We start from the raw sequence: 19,428 nt of genomic DNA, 5'->3' as shown, positions 1-19,428 counted from the left end.
CTCGCCCCACCTGCATGGCTCACAGACCTCTGCGCAGCTGGAGCCCACGTGACCTGACACCCACCCAGCTGCAGTGGTACCTGATCTTCCACCAGCCTTCGAGGTTTTTCTGAATGACCTCCACCACGGCTCCTCTCTCCAGGTTCATCTCATCCTGGTCACGAGCCATGTACGGGTAGATGACTGTGTACTTCTCCTCTGTGGGCACAAAGGGATGCTGGGTAAGCCAAGGCCACTGAGGGTCTCGGGACACTGATGGCCAAGCCTGTGGCCAAAGCTCATCTTTGAGGTGTCCTTGCCCATCAGAGGGAAAGATTTTTCTCTACAGATTTCTGTGAGCCCTCTAAGCCCTCATGGAGCCCTGGATGACTGTGAGCAAGTTCCCACAGGACACAGGACCGAGGGCAAGTCCAAATCCCTTGGTGTCACACATTCCTCTCGCCTTCGTCAAATGTGTGCTTCAAGGTCACCTCCCATGACCTTGCCTTTTGCCGCATTCAGACCCATGGCATCCTCATCGCCCTTACCCAGGTTTACTTTCCTCCATACCAGGAATTACATTCTAACACACCATGTACTTTACTTATTTACTGTGCTTTGTTTGGGGTATGTTTCCCCTGCTAGACTATGGATGCTCTTAAAGGCCAGGATCTGTGTCTTTCTTGCTCATTCTTCTGCCTCCAACCTGAATATGATACCGGGAGGACTGAGTAACTGTGTAGTAGATGAACAGGTCCTGGCAGCCTGGTGGGAGCCACCCTGCTCATGCCAGAGGGGGCTAAACCCTCCAGGGCTTCTCCGTAGTCCTCGCTGGTGGAGGGGCAGGGATGAGCTGGATCAGGCAGCTCACAGTCTCAGGCTGAAATCATACTGAGCAGACAGCTGGCAATGTTCATCACCTAGCTGGCAACTGATCTTCATTTGTCATTAATTACTTTCCAGCCCCTGGATCCAACCATGCCTGAAGCTCATGTCATTTTTCAAATTAAGATATAATGACATCTAACATTGTAGTATTTTTAGGTGCACAGACATAACAATTATATCCGTAGCTACATATCTATATATCTCGCAAAATGATTACCTGCTTCTATCTTCATTAGTGGGATGGGGGTGCCTCTCACCCCACTCTCTGTCTCCCGCTCCCTCCCCCGAGGCCTTAGGACCCCAGCCTCCTGTGGGAGAGCTGCCTCTAGCTGTGTCTCTCCCACAGAACAGGGGCGTGGGCTCTGCTGGAAGGGCTGCTTATTGTTACACGCAGGCAGGGCCCTCCAGGGAGCAAGGGGGTGGCTCCTGTCCCAGCGCTGCTGAGCCAGAGAGCAGCTGAGTGTCCCAGGGGAGCCAGGGCGGAGGGAGAGGGCCTTCCAGTCTGGGTTACATCCGGGCCCCCAGGGAGCGAACGGGTCAGCTGTAGGCTGGTGTGGATAGTTAGCATGCGGGGGCCGACCCTCCCTTTGGGAAAACACTGTGGTCTGTCTGTGGCCAGCCCAGCTGGTGCAGCGGGAGGCGGAAAGCGCACAGGGCGTTTATTTATTTATTGATCTAGCCCACTGACCTGCTCGGTGGGGGCCGAGCTGGCTCAGGTTGCACGTATCCTGTGTACCGCAGTGTCAGCTGCTCCCCTCGCTCAGGGAGGCTGCAGGGGCACTGCAACCCAGTCTACGCACAGCCGCTCTGTCTGGCTGGGCCCCAGAAGTTCTCCAGCCCAGAGGCCTCTGTGGGCTCCGTGGGACACTCAGTGATCCCTAACAAAGCTCAAGGTAGAAGACCTTATAGACTGTGTGGCGGGCACTGCCCTTCCTCTGGTGGCACTACCAGCCTCTGTCCACATGGTTGGGGTGAGGCTGGCTTCATCACCTCCTGGAGGGAGAGGTGGGCGTGTGGCCCTGGCCTGGCATCCCCCTGGCCACCGTGATGGGTGCAGGGATGACATACAACCCACGCGGGGCAGTTGGAACTCATCCTGGGATTTGTGTTTGGTGGGTGTCCCTGAAAGGTTCCTAGAACTACCCTCGCCACGAGAGGATGGTTCCAGCAAGCAAGAGAGCAGAGCAGAGCAGACGGGTGGCAGGAGCGTCTCAGACCCCTGGGGTGTTTTCAAGCTCCTGGATCCAGCCATGCCTGCAGCTAGACCTACCCTGGGCTTTTTAGTGCTATGCGTCAACAGACTTCCCCATTTTGCTTGAGCCAGTTTGACGTGGGTTTCTTTTCCTTGCAACTGAAATGTGCCTGATGAAGGAGCAGGTCACTAGCTCAGCGTTTTAGGGGACCCCAGACATCATTCTTTAACCTGGGAAGCTTTAAGCCCTGGGACCTGCCCTCCCAAACCCACATGCCAACACGCACGCGGCACAGACAAGGTCACTGTCTCTCACAGGCAACAGGCACAGAGCAGGCAGGTGCATGCAGATGCAGGGACCTGGCTCCCGGCCCTGGACAGGGAAGCAAACTCCGAGGCAGACACCTGGACGCCAGCTGATGGCATGCAAGTCCCCCAGGGTCCGGCGGCGGCCCGCGGGCCGGGGCAGAGACCAGTACCTCCATGAGACTGGACGGGCAGCATGTGGAGGTGAAGGGCAGAAGGCAGAGGTGAGAAAAAAAGCACTTCCAGGGTCTCCAGGCAAAAGGGACGTGTTCCCATTTAAGAGCAATTATTCCTAAGTCTATGCCACACCCAGGTGTCTCAAAAGGACCGAGTTCCCGAGGATTAAACTTACACTTGAGTAAAGAGGCATCCAGGAGACATAATTCTATCCCTGGCACGATCATAGAGAGGCACTGAGAGAAGCCTCTGTGGCAAAGGGAAGAACAGTGTACAAATCCTTGGGAAAACGTGGTCTCTCTCCCATCTACTAGCTGCGGGACCCTGGGCAGGCATGTCTACCTTTCCGAGGCTGTTTTCTCATCTGTGGAATGAGGATAATAAGCAGCCCCTTTCCGGAGCACGCCCGGGCGGTCGGCATTAGCGGCCTAGGGGAGCTGATTTCCACGCGGTATACACCCCTGCCCCCAACCTGAGCGGGTTCGGCAGTTTTCCCCTGTGGCCCAGCCCCCCCTGGGCAAATGCAGAGCAAACCAACAGACACGTTACTGTGAGGGCTGTTGGCCGTGATAAAATGAAACGCAAAACCATATACAATTCTTGCTGTTACCCTTTGAGCACAGAAATATCCCCCTTCTTTTCACTCTCTGTTCTGATAAATAGATACTTAAGTGGCTTTGTGCTTCCTCAAAACAATCAGCTAAAAGCCCCAAATGTTCAACCCTCGGTCAGCCTAGCTATATGATAATAACTGGTCCTCGCTGTTTTATTATTGTTTAGGCTCTTTGTCAAGTGCTTTGCATGTGGGATCTCATTTAATTTAAAAAAATAAAATCCCATGATGCGGACATCCTTTCCATTTTTTGAGGCGGCCCAGTTGCGGAGAGGTTCAGTTGCCGGCCCGAGTTCCCTCAGCCAGTCGGTGCTGCAGCTGAGACTCCCATTATTGTCGGTCTGACCTTAAATCCTTCTGTTTATGAGCTAGGTGAACACGCACTCTAGTTTTAGGAGTGCTTTTGGAGCGGGGGGAGTTGCTGGGCCTTAGCGGCTCAGACATGGGGGGCACTCCCGCCTCAGGACCCTGTGGGGGAGAGTTCTCTGGGAAACGAAACTGATGCCCAGTTGGGGCCATTAAACCAACAGGGAAAACAGAGATCTTCACAGTTGGCTCTGCTGAATTGCAAATGAATTGGAAGCACTCTGGTGAGAATGGTTCCCGGGAGGCTAAGTGGCCTGTGTTGACAGAAACCAGGTGTCAGGCCCAGCTCCAGCCAGGCTCCCCTGGGTTGGCTCCCACAGGCCCCTAAGAAAGGGCAGGCGTGCCCATCAACCGTGACCCCATGCTTGGCTTCATGTCCCCAGACTACCCGGAGGCAGACGCGGAGACAAGGGGCTGGGTGGGGACCGCCCGCGTGGTTGGGGGCGACGGCCAGCCCAGCGCCCAGCAGGCCAGAGGCGCGGGCCCGGCTTACCTTCCTCAGGCTGCAGGGAAAGCTCGTCCTGCCCACCGTCCTGCCCTTCGAGGCAGGTCGCGGGGACCCAGCCCTGCTCTTCCGCGGTGCTGACAAACCACCAGCCTGCGGAACGAGAGTGCAGACCGGTGTCAGCTGGGCCGGGCGTGAGGTCTGGGTGTCAGAGTACAGTAACACATTCAGGCACTGGATGTGTCAACACTCAGGGAAGGCTGCAAGCGCCCGTTTTACCGGCGGAACACACCTTGCTGTGTCAGCTGATGCTAACTGGTGAAGAGGGACTGAACCAGCCCGCCTTGGGGACAGGTCGTCCTGAAAGGCGAGAGTAAAGCACATAGCCACTGTCACTAGGCTGGGTGTGCAAGGCACTTGTTATTATACTTGCACGGTCTTAATCCTCTTCACATTACCATCCTCACTGCACAGATGAGGAAACTGAGGCTCCATGGGGCGAATAGACCTGTCTGCGTTCTCCTGGCTTATGGCACCGGGCTGCCTGCTGCTGAAGCCACTGCCGCAGTAACTCACCTGGTCCTGCATCTCCCTGTTCATGTCAAGGTCAAGCTGGCTGCCGATGTGACCGCTTACGAGGCCTCTCCCCCAGACTCGGGCCCTCCCTCTGCAGAGCAAAGTCTGTATGGAGCTTGTGGTGAGAGGAATAAGGACCCACCAGCGATGGCCATACAATCCCCATGTGGAACCCATGAATATGCCAAATCACATGGCATAGGGGGGGTGAAGGCTGCCGATGGGATTAAGGCTGCTAATCAGCTGACCGTCCAATGAGGAGACAGGTGATCATGGATTACACGCATGGGCTGATGTAATCACTGGGTCCTTAATTACCTAACTATGGAGAGGGAGGCAGAAGAGCCAGGGGGACATGTGGCCATGGAAGGAAAGCAGAGAGGGACAACACTGCTGGCTTCGATGATGGAGGAAGGGGCGGTCACACATACACACACGTGTGCGTGCACACGTACACGTACACCTCACTTTATGGAGCTTTGCTTGATGGCATTTTGCAGACAGTGCATTTTTTACACATTGAAGGGAAGGCTCTCCACCAGCAAAGAGGACGACTCTCTGAAGGCTCAGACCATGGTTAGCATTTTTGGGGCAATAAATTATTTTTTAATTGAGGTATGTACTTTTTTTAGACATAATGCTATTGCACACTTGATTGACTATAGTCTAGTGTAAACCTAACATTTATATGCTTTGGGAAACCAAAAGAAGTTCGTGTAATTTGCTTTATTGTGATACTTGAGGTATTTGTTCTATTGTGTAAAACCAGACCTGCAATATCTTGGAGGTACGACTCTATGGACACACGTGTGTTGTATGCATACAATTCATATAATTGTCAAGAATCCATACCAACCTAACAGAAAAATTATCTGGGGTTTGAAAAAGGGACTAGGGTTGAAGTTAGTAGGAAAAGTAGATTTTAACTTTATCATGAATGTGTTAAGGAGAATGTATCCATATGTTACTTGGATAAGTACGAAATATACAATTAAAAAGAAACGCTGCCAGTTTGTTGGCCGCTTGAAGATTTGACTATCAGCCTTCTCCCCACACTAGCCTCGGGATAAACCAGGCTTGTCCCCAACCCTCCATCCTGGCTCCTCCCACCCCCCTGCAATGCATTCTTTATGAGTTGACGCAAGCAGGTGGCCCGCAGGGAAAGGGCACTGCTTTCGTTAGGCCCCATGAGCCTCCTGGTCATACAATGATCTGCACGTACTCATCCCCGACACCAGAAAGTCACATGGCCTGGGGACCAGCAGGAACTGGTTTGGAATTCCAGCTCAGCGTGCTGTCAGGAGACCTTGGGTGAGTGACCAAGTCGCTTGGAATCTTGGTTTCTTCAGCTTTGAATCAGGAATAACAATTGCTCTATTGAATAATAGGACATTTGGTTGGCTAACCCTGGTCTCATGACAGATGGGAATGTAATCCACATGCTGCTGGAAACACACTCTTTCCACTGGTTGTTAAACCGTAACTAGTCATCAGGGTATCACGGAGATTGGCCTGCTAATGATACTGCAGCCAACGTCACATTGTAGCCACCAGGCCGCCAGTGGGTTTCTGCCACTTTTTGCTGGAGAGGATCTGCTTACCTCCTGCTCCTCACTCTTTGCCTTCCATGGTGCCAATGGCTGCTTTGGGGCTAAGGCAGGCAAAAGGGAACGACACTCACATTGTTGAGCACCTACTGTGTGCCCAGCACAGGCTCTGGCACTCTCCATAGATTTCCTCCTTTAATCCTTACACCAGCCCTTGGGAGCAGACATGTGCTTTGCTTTAGTTCACAGATGAGAGAACTGAGGGTCAGAGACAGGCAGCAGCCTGCATGGCTGTGAAATGCTGAGTTCAGATGGAAACCCAGGCTGAGCATCTCAGTTATACCCTAGTCTGTCCCAGACCCGGCCAGTGCACATGACCAGTGGTCCCTGCGACGGGCAGGTGAGCTAAGGAGACAGGCAGTGTGTCCAGTCCTCACCAGAGCCCACAGCTGAAGGAACCTTCATGAAGACTCCTGTGGCCATCAAAGAAAATGAACCAAGCAAATTTTCAGTGGAATGCCAGACTCTGTGTCTCCGAGTGCTTTGAAACCAGAAGGAATGCTCATGAAATGTGAACCTCAAAACAAATCAGCAACATCTGACCCAACAGGACGCTGGTAACTTGTGACCAAATAGGATATCTGAACACTGTGACCAAACAGGGGCAGTTTTCTAGGAGGTCATCAACCCGACCCGCAGACACTGAACAGCCTGGATTGGCTGCTGCACTTTCTGCGTCTCCCGGTGCCTCCTGTCCTCGTGGCTTCGGGGGGGCGGGGGGGGGCGGTGGTCTGGCGCCTACCTGACTCGTTCTTCTCGATGATGTCCACCACTTGCCCCACACTGAGGCTGATCTCCGAGCTCTCCTGCTTCTGGTAGTCCGCCACCACGACGTACTGCTCCAGGACCATGGGGTCCACCGAGGTCGGGTCACTCCCTGGGGATATAAAACACTATCAGATGTCACATCTGGCCACCCACCTGTGAAGAAGCAGGAGCCGGGGAGGGGAGTAGGTCAGAAGAACATTCTAAACAGAGAAAGAAACTGTTACAGTACTAGTCTCATCCATCCATTCTTTCATTCGTTTGCTCAAACACCACAATGTATCAGGTGCCTGTCCTGTGCGGGCACTGGAGGTTTGGATTAAGATAGGGTGCTTGCCCTGTTCTTCCATAACACTAGCTTTTAGACTGTAGTTCCCTGCTGCTAAGTGGTTCAGAGGAGAGTGCGTGGGGTTGATTTTTCTGCACCAGCGCTTCCAGAGCAGGTTGCCTTCGGCACCTGCACATCCACAGAACACAACTTATCAAAACCAGGGATACTAGGATTTGAAATGCCACATTCTTATCTATGGCCACCCCACCCTGAACGCGCCCAATCTCGTCTCAAAGGCCATTCTCAAGCTAGGCCTCAGGCCAGTTAGGTGTTACATGGAGACACCTCCTGGTGGACTGTGATATTGCAGCCAAGCTCTATAGTGCACACTAAGGGCAATACCCCAAAGTTGATGGGTGTAGCTAAATTCTCAGAGCTGCAAGTGTGAAAGAAAAGCACTCCTAGGTAAGGAATGTCATTCTTGTGGTCCAGCAGGAGGGAAGAAAAAAGTCAGCCGAAAGAGGGGGATTGCACAGTGGAAGGGTGATTTTACCATTGAAGGAGTGCTATAAAGTATCCTCAAGATACAAGTGCCTAATCGACCACAGAATTTTCTATGTGGCCATGTTTTTATTCAAGATGATATATCTTTTTAATTTTATTTATTTACTTTTAGAGAGAGGGGAAGGGAGGAAGAAAGAGAGGGAGAGAAACATTGATGTGCAAGAGAAACATCAATCGGTTGTCTCTCACATGCCCCCAACTGGGGACCTGGCCCTCAACCCAGGCAATCAACTGGGAATCGAACCAGAGACCTTTCAGTTTGCAGGCCGGCGCTCAGTCCACTGAGCCACACCAGCCAGAGCCAAGATGACATATCTTAAAATTTAAAAATAACTGCTATGGGCAAAACTCTATCCCTCCAAAAGCCATCTGTTGAAGCCATAACCGCCATGTGATGGTACTGGGAGGGGGGGCCTGAGGAGGTAATTAGGTTAGATGAGGTCATGAGGACAAATCCCTCATGCTGGGGTTTGTGTCCTTATAAGAAGAGACAGCAGGGGGCTCCTTCTCGGAGGACTCGGCCAGAAGGCAACAGCCTCCTAGCCAGGAAGAGCGCTCTCTCCAGACCCCGCCCACGCCTCCACACCTGTGCGAAAGGAAGCCTCTCAGTCTATAGCAGTTAATCATAGCAGCCTGAGCAGACCAATACCAGGAGTAACAGAGAAGTAGGATTTGCGTCCCAGAAATCCACTCCACTGCTGGTCTTGCTCAGTGTCAGTAAAGGGTAGAAAATCAGGAAGGAGAGGCTTCTTCCATTGCCCCTTATCCCCCTTGGATCCCCCTTGTCCCCCACAACCCCCGGTGTCATCCGAGAGTCCTTTTTCCTTTCTGCTCCACCCCTCCGCTCCCTAACCCGCCCCACCCACAGCCGTCTTCCAGCTCTCTATCTAGGGTTCTGTCTCTATTTTGCTTGTTAGTTCACTTTGTTCATGAGAAGGATGCTTCTTAAACCATCCCATGACCTGGTGACTTTTGGAGGACGGTTTGGTTTTCCCCCCTGCAGGATGAACGGCACTGGAGACCACGTTAGCCAGAGTCTGCAGGAGCCAGCCAGCCAGCCAGGCTCGGCTGGAAAATTCTGGAGACAGATAGGCCTTCTCCAACTCAGAGTCCTTGTGCAGGGATCTCAGGGCTTGGCTGTCAACTTTAAATCCCTTTCAAATTCAATCAGGAAGGCTGGTTCTAACATAAAGGAAGTGCTCTCAAAGGTCAGGCAGAAAATAAGGCTAATGCCAGCATGGGTTCTTCAGCTGGAGGAAGAAAGATGCTATTTTCCACCCGGCAGAACTATAAATAAATCATTGCAGGTGGATGATATACCAGCGGTTGCCACAAATTAGAGCTTCTTCTCTTTTCCAGACTGGTCCCCTCATCAAGCCCGTCTGCAGGGCCACTTTTGTTTTCCCAAACCAGAGCTGTCTCTTTCCTCTCTGCCTCCCACCCATTCCTTCCAGGAAAGGCTCAAAGCCAGGGACTCTGTGACCAGCCCAAGAGTGGCCACTTTGCTCTTTTCTAAGAAACGTGTCATTATCCCCTGGGTTCAAGGACTATTTGCAGCTGTAGGAGGACGCCAGGGCGCTGGCCAGTACTGAGTAAGCCACAAAGTAGAGCTGTAAACAGACCGCTTGGGAAAGGGCCAGAGTTCATGGCAGAGCTGCACCTTGGGGCAAGAGAACCAGCTCCTCCCACTCTTCCCTGCAAGAACGGCACCGGGGCCTGTAAAGCCGACCACTGGCCTTGGACCCAGGGGACCAGGGCTGGTGAAATTTCTACTAATGCTGCAGAGGGACATCTGGGTGCTTTGAGTTGACAGCAGCAGAATGAAAGTAGCAGCAAACATGTGTCACTTACAATACACCGGGCACTGTTCTAAGTGTGTCATACATAACACTACAAATTCTATAATAATCTTGTAAGGTAGGTTACTATTATTATCCCCATATTACAGATGACGAAGCCAAGGCCCACGAGTGGAGCCATTTTTTCTTACTTCTGGGATCTCTGCTGACCCCCTTTCTTCATCCTTATCAACCCCCTCCAACTTCCTGGGGTCATAGATAAATAAAAGAACTTAGGTTTCCAGATGCTCTGACGGCCACTTGGGCGCCAGGTGCAGTGCAGGTAGGGCCTTCGCAGACGTGGGGGCTGATCTTGGGTGGGGGGCAAGAGAAACCGGAATTGACCAACGCAGGCCTGGGAGAACTCAACCATCCCTGTGTGCGCCCACATCCCACCTTCTTGTTTGCCAGGATTGCTCTGACAGAGCAGCAGTGCTGGGTGGGGGCTGCAGAGTGTCAGGGAGGGAGAGGACCCACTCTGGGAGGGAGGGGCGGGGGGCGGGGCATGTAAGGGAGTATGGGAGCTGCTTGAAACAGCAGCCGTCACAGCCCCGGACAGTGGTGACAGGAGGAAGTACAGGGGCGGGTCTAGGGCTGGGGAGGGCGAATGGATCGGGAACCAGACCTAACAACGCTTCTGCCTCCCCGCCTGCACTCCGACTGGCCCCTCAGCCCCAAATGCCCTCCGTTGTGTGGAAGGGTCTGCTCACTCTTCCAGACCCGGCATCTCTCCCCTATGGCTCCTTCCAAGACACCTGAGAAGGGCGGTGCTAGTTCTGAGTTACCAGGTTCCTTTGTGTAGAGTAGAAGAAAGGCAGTTCGCACCCTGCTGCACGGTCAGGAAGTTCTCCCATGATCCCTGTGAGGTGCTCTCTGGGAAACACACCAGGACTCATCCACTTTGTAATTTTTTTGGTGTAAGATGAAACAGCTGCCAATCATTTTGGCGGAGGCCGGGGAGGGGGAACAGGGTGAGGTATGAGCCAACCAATCAAGCAATCAGGTATCCATCTGTCCATCCATCCATCCATCCATCTATCCAGCATCCATCCACCCATCCACTGTCCATCCGTCCATCCATCCACCCGCATGGCTGTACCCCAGCATGGAGCCCAGGGCCTGGCATATACCTCACAGGTGCTCAGTAGGGGTAGGAGGAACATTGAAGGAATAGAAGAAAACAGAAAATATTCTTACCAGGTTTCTTTTTCCCAACATGCTCCCTGTACAGGAAAGAATGGGGGTGAGAAAGAGGAACGAGTCAGTACATGCTGTGCACCGGCCTAAGGTAGTCTGTTAGGAAACTGAGATTCTCCATCTTGTACCATGTCCAGTCAACAACTAAAATTCAAGCCAGCCCCAGGGACCCAGATTCCTTTAAAAATAGTAATAATAATAATAATTCCTCTTAATCTTCTCCCTTTCCCGGGTAAGTGCTCTGGTGCCCCAGGGAGGGGCTGGTGGGTGCAGGGGCCTCCACAAAGGTGCCAGGCCCGACGCCCACCTCATCAGGCACAGGGGTGGCCTTGTCCACTTATCGGGGTCCCCGGAGACATAGACCTGGAGCAGAAAGTGCTCGGCGGTAAGCAGAACACGCTAAGACTGTGGACAGCAGTGACTGAAGCCCATCTCCCCCATGGTGACACGGGGACGCGACTGTGGGCCAGAGCGCACACGGAATGCTGAGTGATGGCGACACCCTTACCCTTGTCAGTCACGTCAGCGCTCATACGTGCAACTGCATGACAAATGCACTATCCCGAACCGCGGTTTGCCAAGCACCTCTAGGTGGATCATCCCATTTGTACATCGGGCGTTATAGAGAGAGGGCGAGGTGACAGGAGGTCGGGTTGGGACAGGCGCTGTGGCAACAGTAACAGTAGCTAATTCTTACTTAATAACTAATGTTAATGTTAATAACCCTGTGCCAGATCCCAGCTAGGTACTTCTAATTCACTCATGTACTACTCACGAGAACCCTAGGAGGCACATTTTACAGGTGAGGAAGACAAGGCACAGAGGTTAAGTAACTTGCCCTAGGCCACAGAGCTGGCAAGCAGCACTGCCAGCATCTGAACGCACACCCAATTTTTAAAAACTGAGATGTAATTCACAGAGCATAAAATTCATTCTTGTAAAGAGTACCGTTCACTGGTGTTTAATATACTTACAGGATTCTACAACCAGCACCACTACCTAATTCCAGAAAATTATCGTCACCCCGAAAAGGAGCCCCCATACCCATTAGCAGTCACCCCCCGTCCCCTCCTCCAGGCCCCTGGCAACCACTAATTTGTGTGCTGTCTCTAATTGTTTGTCCCTTCTGGATATGTTATAGGAACGGTCATACGACAGGGGGCTTTTCGTGTCTGGCCCTTCCATGCAGCGTGCTGTTTTCAGGGCCCTTACGTGAAAAGCCTGTGTCAACACTTCATTCCGTTTGGACTCGTCTTTCCTGGGCTTTCAGCGTGGGTGGCTGTGGTGGGGGAGCTACTTGGAGGGCAAAGGCATGTGAACGAGCTGACACTGTCTTTGTTGGAGGGCCGGAGAAGCACTCTGGTCTTCCTGGATGCAAACCGAGCACCTCCATGGGGTGCCCACGTCCCGCAATCAACAGACCAATCAGCGTCTCCGTCACCTTCCATGAAAGACTGCAAAGCCCAAGCGTCTTGGACAGCCGACAGCCGAGGAGCGGTGAAAACTGGCTGTGGCCTCCTGCGTGCCAGGCCGCATGCGAAGGGCTTCACATACACACCTCGCAGCCTCTCTGTGACCCTGTGAGGCCGGGGGGTACTATTACTTCTGTTTAACGAGTGAGGAAGTGGACTCTACTGCAAAAGGTCAGAATGAAACCCCAACGCCAGGAAGCTGCGGAAGAGGTCCAGCCCTTGAATTATCAAACACAACAGCCGAGGTGGGGGTGTCACCCCATTTCGGCCCCACACTTGGGAAATTCACTGCAGGCCACATCCTACCTCTCCCCGCACAGCCTCTCAGCCGCCCCGCACTGTGAGTGACGGGGCAGCGGAAGTGATGATCTCAGTCCACAGATGACGCACCTGAGGCAGAAAGGGAGGGAGCTGACCCATCTGTCCAGGTGTGAGGGGTCCCGGGGTGCACTCTGCCAGCTCCCTTCACCTGTAAAACTCGACTGTCACTGCCCACCTACAGTGACAGTGAGGGCCACATGCAGCGAGGCCTGGCGGGTGCTCGATCAGTGGAACCCGGGTGAACGTTCCCTTTGCTTTCCTTGGGGTCCTCCTGGGGCTGGCGGGGCGCGCTCGGCGGAGGTCCACAAGCCAACTTACTCTTTGGGGGGATTGAGGTCCTCGGGTCTTGTCTCAAAAAACTGCAGCACCTCGTCACACTGGGAGATGTAGGGCGGCAGCTGGATCAGGGCCTGGAGAAGAGACACAGGTGACAGGTGAGCGCGGAGAAGAGAGGGTCGTCGTGTGTGCTATACTCTCAGGCTGGCAGCAGAAGCGCAGCAGGAAGGTGGTGGTGGGGGGCAGCTTTGTTAAAACACCCATTTCTTGGGCTTCCCTCCTAGATTTTCTGACTGAAGTGTGGGGTGGGGCTGGAGAACGTGCATTTCTACCATTACATGGTGCTGCTGCTGGTTTGGGGAGCCCCCCCCCCACACACAGAGTGTGTGTACAGGGAGGGACAAAGTAGGTTTATAGTTGTGAGCACGCAGAACCGTTTATTCTGTGTTATTTATTAATTATTGTATTTTTTCCCAATACCAACAAACTATAAACCTACTTACAGTGCATGTATATGTCACAGGCATATCTGCACAAATAACATGCAGATATTTAGACAAGACTATAAAGTGTGATCTTCACACCATGCCATTATCCTGCTACCACGCCGCCTACACCACATGGCGGGCATCTGTTGTCTAATGTATCATGCGTCCTTCAGCTGGCCGCCTGCCCTGAACGTTAGGTTGTTCCTGACATGCCTGCGTCCGTGTCCTAACTCATGGATCTGAAGGGCTAAAGGGAAGGAACTGGTTTTTTAAAAAATTTTTGAAAATATATGCATTTATATTTTCGAGAGAAAGGAAGGGGGGAGAGAGAGAGAAACATCAGTGTGAAGAAGAAACATCAATCAGTTGCCTCCTGCATGTGCCCCCACTGGGGATTGAACCCTCAACCTTCTGGGTTTGCGGCTCCAACCAACCAAACCGCCAGGCCAAGGTGTGAAGGGACTGGTTCATGAGTTAGGTCGGGTGGGAAGTTCCCAGGCTGCTGAGGGTGAAACACCCTGGACTTCCCACTGCCCAGATCCGTGCTCCTTTGCTCCCTGGACCTGCCAGTTAAAGGAACCTCACCCACCTCTGCCATAAAGAAGGGAAGGCAGTGAGTGGGGGGCACAGAGCGGGACTGGGCTTCCTGGCGCTGCTTTATCTACCAGCAGCTATTCACTCAACGGTTCAGCGGACGTCTTCCTTATGCCCAGCGCTGCGCTGGTGTCTGTGCCAAACAGGAGAGAAGTTCCGGGTGACTGAGGTCATGAAAGAATCCTAAACAAAGACATGGCACCACAATACACAGCTCCGTTTAACAAATATTTACTCAGCCGCCCCTGGCCCTGTCCCGAGGACCAAGGTCTGAGAGCGGCAGAGTTGCTCCCTGCACACACTTCACAAACGTCCATGCGCGGAGCGTGGCCTGTGCACGCGCACGGATCTGGGCAGCATCCGCGACTCGGGGCCTGCTCTCTCCGCCGAAGGCCCGGGTTCCTGGGTGCCTCTCCCGTGCCTTCCTGCCTCCTCAGTGTGAGGCGGGGCTGGAAACGGCACGCCCGGTATTTTCTATGCAACGAGCCTACAAAAGCTCCTCCCCGCCCTACAAAGCGATGCTCCAACCCTGCCCCTGGGCTACGGCGGGCAGTCTCCAGTGGGGCACCTTCTACAGTGTTTCCGGGGTATTTTGACCCTATGTATTTCACTTTCCCAGCTTATAAAAATCTTCATTGTGGTAAAATACACGGAACCTAAAACATACTGCCTTAACCACTGTTCAGTGTTCATACAGTGCAGTGGCCTTATGTACGTTGACTGCCGTGCGGCTGTCCATCCATGTTGTAGCCTGTGTGGGAATTTCCTCCCCTTCCAAGGCTAAATAATATTGTATTGTATGGATGTGTCACCTTTTGGGTTCTGGGCCCCACAGAGCCTTTGAGTGGGGCTCCAAATTAAGCCCCCGCTTCTCACTTGACACCTGCCTGGCCCAGATCTCAAGTGGGCAAACCTGTGGGGTTGGGTTTTTTTATAAAAGATTTAATTTATTTATTTTTTGCAGAGAGGGAGAAAGAGAGGGAGAGAAACATCAATCGGTTGCCTCTCAGATGCCCCAAAACAGGGACCTGGCCCCGCAACCCAGGCAGGTGCCCGGACCGTGAATTGAGCCTGGGACCTTTCAGTTCGCAGGCCAGCACACAGCCCACTGAGCTGCACCAGCCAGGGCAGAAGCGGGTGTTTTAGTAGGGTGCCTTCCCCTGGTCACTCGCCGCTCTGTCCTTCTGGAGTGAAGTGAAGGATGCTGACCGGGTACTTGTGGCTCATTGAGTTTTCACAGTAACCTTGCAGTGGCTGCTGTCCTGCAGCGGATCCCCAGGACCTGAGCTTTTCCGGGCCAGAGGGAGTGCGCAGGCCCATCCCGCGCAGGCCCATCCCGCCCCAGCTCCTGGCCACCTCGCTTGCTGGTTCCAAGCAGCAGGTATTCATTCTCCCACCCGGGTCGCGCTGCAATCCCGGGTCCCCTAGGAGTGTCTTTCCTCTGAAATCCTGCAGCCCTTGCAGTCGGAGCCACATAATGAAGGGGCTGGTTACATGCTGGACTGTGGTATGTCCTGGCTGCTTCGTGTGCAGAAATCTTGCGGCTTCCCCCAGACTGCGGTAACAACATCCCAGTTGTTGGTTCAGCATTCAGCCCCCGAGATGAGTCTGTCTGCTGCCCCAGGTACTCCTGGGACGGCTGGCCCACTTTCGGGACGGGGAAACGGGGGCTCAGGGGAAGTGCCCGGGCCTGCTACCCCACATGCACAGACGGCCAGCGTATGAGGCTGCTCCTCGTACGGGCGCACCGCCCCTACACGTCCAGACAGGGCTGGTGGGAGCCTGATACCTGGTTGAAAGGAAGAGGGCCGGATGTGGCCACGTGTGACCCTGTTTGGGGCGAGCTGGGTGGGCCCCATGGTGGCCGTGGTCTGTGCCCAGAGGGGGCCTTCCAGGATGCTCCTTGCTGAAACCGGCAGAGGCCCTGAATGGACCACGGGACAACGAGGTCCGTGGCAACCTCCCGACAGGGCCAAGTTCTCCTTCGGTTTTGAGCAACTCCTGGGACGCCAACGCCAAACCAAACCCCCAAACCGTAAAATACAGCCAAGTTGCTAATGCAAGGCAGCACTGAACGCTTTGATGTTTGCGCCTTTCCTTTTGGAAGGACAGGCTAACAGTAAAAACATGACCTGGGGCAGGGAAATAATCCTGCTTCTGAAATATTCCAGAGCCGTCTTGTGTTTGGTCAGTAATGTCAAACAGCCGCGGTTCCAGGAAAGCTCGGTGCTGTCCTGGATGGAATCCTGGCCCCGTGGGCACACGTGGCTGGTTGGCGCAGGGCTAAGAGAAGAGCAAGCTGTGCTTCCTGAGGGGAATCATCAAAGGTCAGACAGGCCCAGCTCCAGATTCAGGCTCTGGTCACGCCTGTCACCTCCCTGCCCCTCAGGCTGCCCGCTGGTACAACAGGCATAACGAACACCCTCCTTGGAGGGGTGTGGTACAGAGCGGGCGAGCAACTGGCTACAAGGGCCCCATCACGTACGGCTGCTTGGTAAAGAGCAAGCTGGTCCTTGGCTTTCTGTGCTGTCGCCAAGTACCGCGTTGTTGTGATTTCCACAGGTGAGTCTGGAGACAGCAGGATGACTATGTTAAATAACAGGCCTGGGCTGGAGAGAGCGCTTCGTGGTTTCCATCCTCTTTAACTTCAAAAAGAATGTCCCAGAAACTTCTATCTTATTTTATTTTTAAAGATTTTATTTATTTTTAGAGAGAAGGGAAGGGAAGGAGAAAGAGAGAGAACGAAACGTCAATGTGTGGTTGCCCCTCGCATGCCCCCCACCGGGGACCTGGCCGACAACCCAGGCATGTGCCCTGACTGGGAATCGAACTGGTGACCCTTTGGTTCACATGCCAGCACTCAATCCATTGAGCCACACCAGCCAGGGTCCATTGTGCTTTTGATCAACATTTTCCTGATGATCCCTGACACACTGAACATTTTTTTTTATGATCAGGTACATGTACCTGTTGGTCATTTGCATATCTTCTTAGGAAAAATGGCTACTGAAGTCTTTAGCCCATTTTTTAAATTGAGTTACTGTTTTTGCTATTGAGATGTAGGAGGAGTTCCTTTATATTTTAGAGGTTAACCCCTTATCAGATACGTGGTTTGCAAATGTTCCCTCCCATTCTGTAGGTCGCCTCTTCACTCTGTTGTTGCCTTTGCTGTGCAGGGCTTTTTACTGTGATGTAGTCCTACTTGTCTATTTTCCTTTTTGCTGCCTGTACTTTTGATGTCAGATCCACAAAAAACATTGCCAAGAGCTCAGAAATAAATCCATGCGTATGGTCAACTGATCTTTAACAAAGGCGCCAAGAATACACAATGGGGAAAGGACTGTTCTCTTTAACAAATGGTGCTGGGGAAACTGGATAGCCACATGCAGAAGAATAAAATTCGGCCCTTATTTTACACCATACATAAAAATCAACTCAAAATGGAGTGAAGACTCAAACATAAGACAAATTCCCAGAAGAAAACACTTCTCTAACTTGCTTCCTGAGAGCAGGCCCTGGCTCTGCAGAGCCTCAGCAAGGGGAGGTGGAAAGATTTTCAAACATTTTTGTTGCTGTGGTTTCAGTTTTATTTATTTTTACTTTTATGGCTAATGATACAAGTTAAAATCTTGAAGGGAGGTCGCCAGTGGCTGGAGCCTGGTAAACACTATTATATTGCCTATAGTTTACTTGAAAATACTACGGCATGGGCATACACCTTCACAGGCATGGGGGGGGGGGGGGTGTGGGGGGTGTGTGTGTGTGTGTGTGTGTGTGTGTGTCTCTCTCTCTCTCTCTCTCTCTCGCTCTCTCTCTCTGCACCCTAAGGCGGGCTAGTTCATTACTGAAGTCCTTCCGCACATTGGGAATGAACACTTTTGCAAGTAAAAGACTAATCACAAGCCCTCTCTTCAGAAAGGGCTCCTTCGCTTCGGTTACCTTGACCTCTGACCCACACCACAGCCTTCATGTAGCAGCGTTAACAGCTGTCTGAAATGATTTTCTTTCCTGATGAGATGACGGGTGTTCTAGAAACACTCTCAGGCACTCTGGCCCTTGCGTGAACCGGACTCGGTGAATCCACTATTGCACGTCCGGTGGGGGGGGCGCACCCCGGGTGTAGGGTTCTGAATCCCCTGTGTTCTGCCTCTACTTGAGGATTGCATTACTTATTTTTTTTTAGAAGTAACTTTTCAGCTGGCTTTTTAAAAAGAGGTTTTATTTATTTATCTTTAGAGAAGGAAGGGAGGGAGAAAGAGAGGGAGAGGAACATCAATGCGTGGTGGCCTTTCACGTGCCCCTCCTGGAGGATTGTACAAGGCCGCGATGAGCTGACGCCGCGTCTGTCTCGGGGAAACGTTCAGGCAAAGCAGTGTCGGGCAGACGCTGGTATTTCCGTGAGTTTACGGAGCCACTTGAGAGGCTGTTTAGGGAGCCCGTAGCTGTGGTGGGATTTTGGCTGAGTCTTATTTTCACTGGGCTTTGATGAACAGAAGTTCTTAAATTTAATGGAGTCAAATAAGTCAATCATTTTGTGGTTGGTATTTTTTGTGTCTGCTGAAATCCCTCTATACCTGGAGATTATAAAGGCATCTCCCTATTTTTATCTTTTGGAACCTTTTATAGCACTGCCTCATACATTCAGGTCTTTAATTTCCTTGGAAATAATTATATGTGTGGTGTGAGGGAGAGGTTGGTTCTTTTTGGTTTTTTCACATGCGGATATCCACTTACTCAGGCATGCCACCTCTCCTCAATGATCTGCAAGGCTGCCTTTGTCAGTAATGTAAGTATCCAAATACACGCGGGTCTTTGTCTGGATTCTCTCTTTGGTTCCATTGGTTTACCTCTCCTTGTGCCAACGCCATACTCTGTTAACTACTGTACCTTTACAATAGGTCTAGTAGAGCAGAAAGTTTCTTCCATTGCGATGTGCACCTGGCAGCTAGCTTTGGGGGTGTCCACAGCCCTCATCTATCTTTACTTGGCGGAGACCCCCGGTTTCTATTAAAATAAAGGTATTAGTGATAGATCGACTTGGCTCCCAACATCAACAGACAGCAATGCTACGTAAAAGCCTACGTGGTCTGTAAAAGACTTCGCAGACCTTGTGAGAAAAGGGGCAGAGCAGTGGCACCTCCTTCCAGGATGGCAGTTCCCTTGAGGCCAAGCCTAGGGAGTTAGGCCAAAACTGCAATCCCAAAATATCCGCTTGGCCTCTTACACCGCATCAGTAGCTGGGGTGGTCACTCCCACGTGGCTCGCCGAACACACACAGTCTCTTCTCTGTGGTTAGTCCAGGCGCATTCATGGTCACTGCAGGGTCCTGGTCAGACATAGGCAGCGGCTGCTGTCCCTCATCGCTTCAGGATTTTAAATTTCCTTTCCCACACCAAGCGCCCAGCGCATGCGGCTCCCTGGGCACGTGGAAATCATGACTGGGGAGACACGGGGGGACTGGCGCGCTCTGGGCTGAGAGACAGCAGCTTCTGG

The 19,428-nt window shown here is 52.5% G+C and overlaps 1 protein-coding gene across 3 annotated transcripts in view; it reads right to left on the bottom strand.

Moving 5' to 3' along the window:
- SH3PXD2B (SH3 and PX domains 2B) overlaps positions 1–19,428 on the bottom strand; it is a 75,351-nt gene that overhangs the window by 11,314 nt on the left and 44,609 nt on the right. For 2 of the 3 annotated variants that reach the window (XM_054568046.1, XM_054568044.1), the window contains 5 exons: positions 12,896–12,987; positions 10,785–10,810; positions 6,892–7,026; positions 4,015–4,119; positions 81–198 (listed from right to left, as the gene is read on the bottom strand). In XM_054568046.1, coding sequence (XP_054424021.1) covers positions 81–198; positions 4,015–4,119; positions 6,892–7,026; positions 10,785–10,810; positions 12,896–12,987 — 476 coding nt within the window. The remainder of the gene's footprint in view (positions 1–80; positions 199–4,014; positions 4,120–6,891; positions 7,027–10,784; positions 10,811–12,895; positions 12,988–19,428) is intronic. The other variant, XM_054568045.1, reaches the window with a different exon arrangement.

The sequence above is a fragment of the Pteronotus mesoamericanus genome, unplaced genomic scaffold (assembly GCF_021234165.1).
Source record: "Pteronotus mesoamericanus isolate MK-2021 breed Mesoamerican mustached bat unplaced genomic scaffold, CSHL_Meso_final contig_2, whole genome shotgun sequence".
NCBI lineage: Eukaryota > Metazoa > Chordata > Mammalia > Chiroptera > Mormoopidae > Pteronotus > Pteronotus mesoamericanus.
The sequence above is the reverse complement of the archived record's forward strand: the minus strand, read 5'-3'. Positions and strand labels throughout refer to the sequence as shown.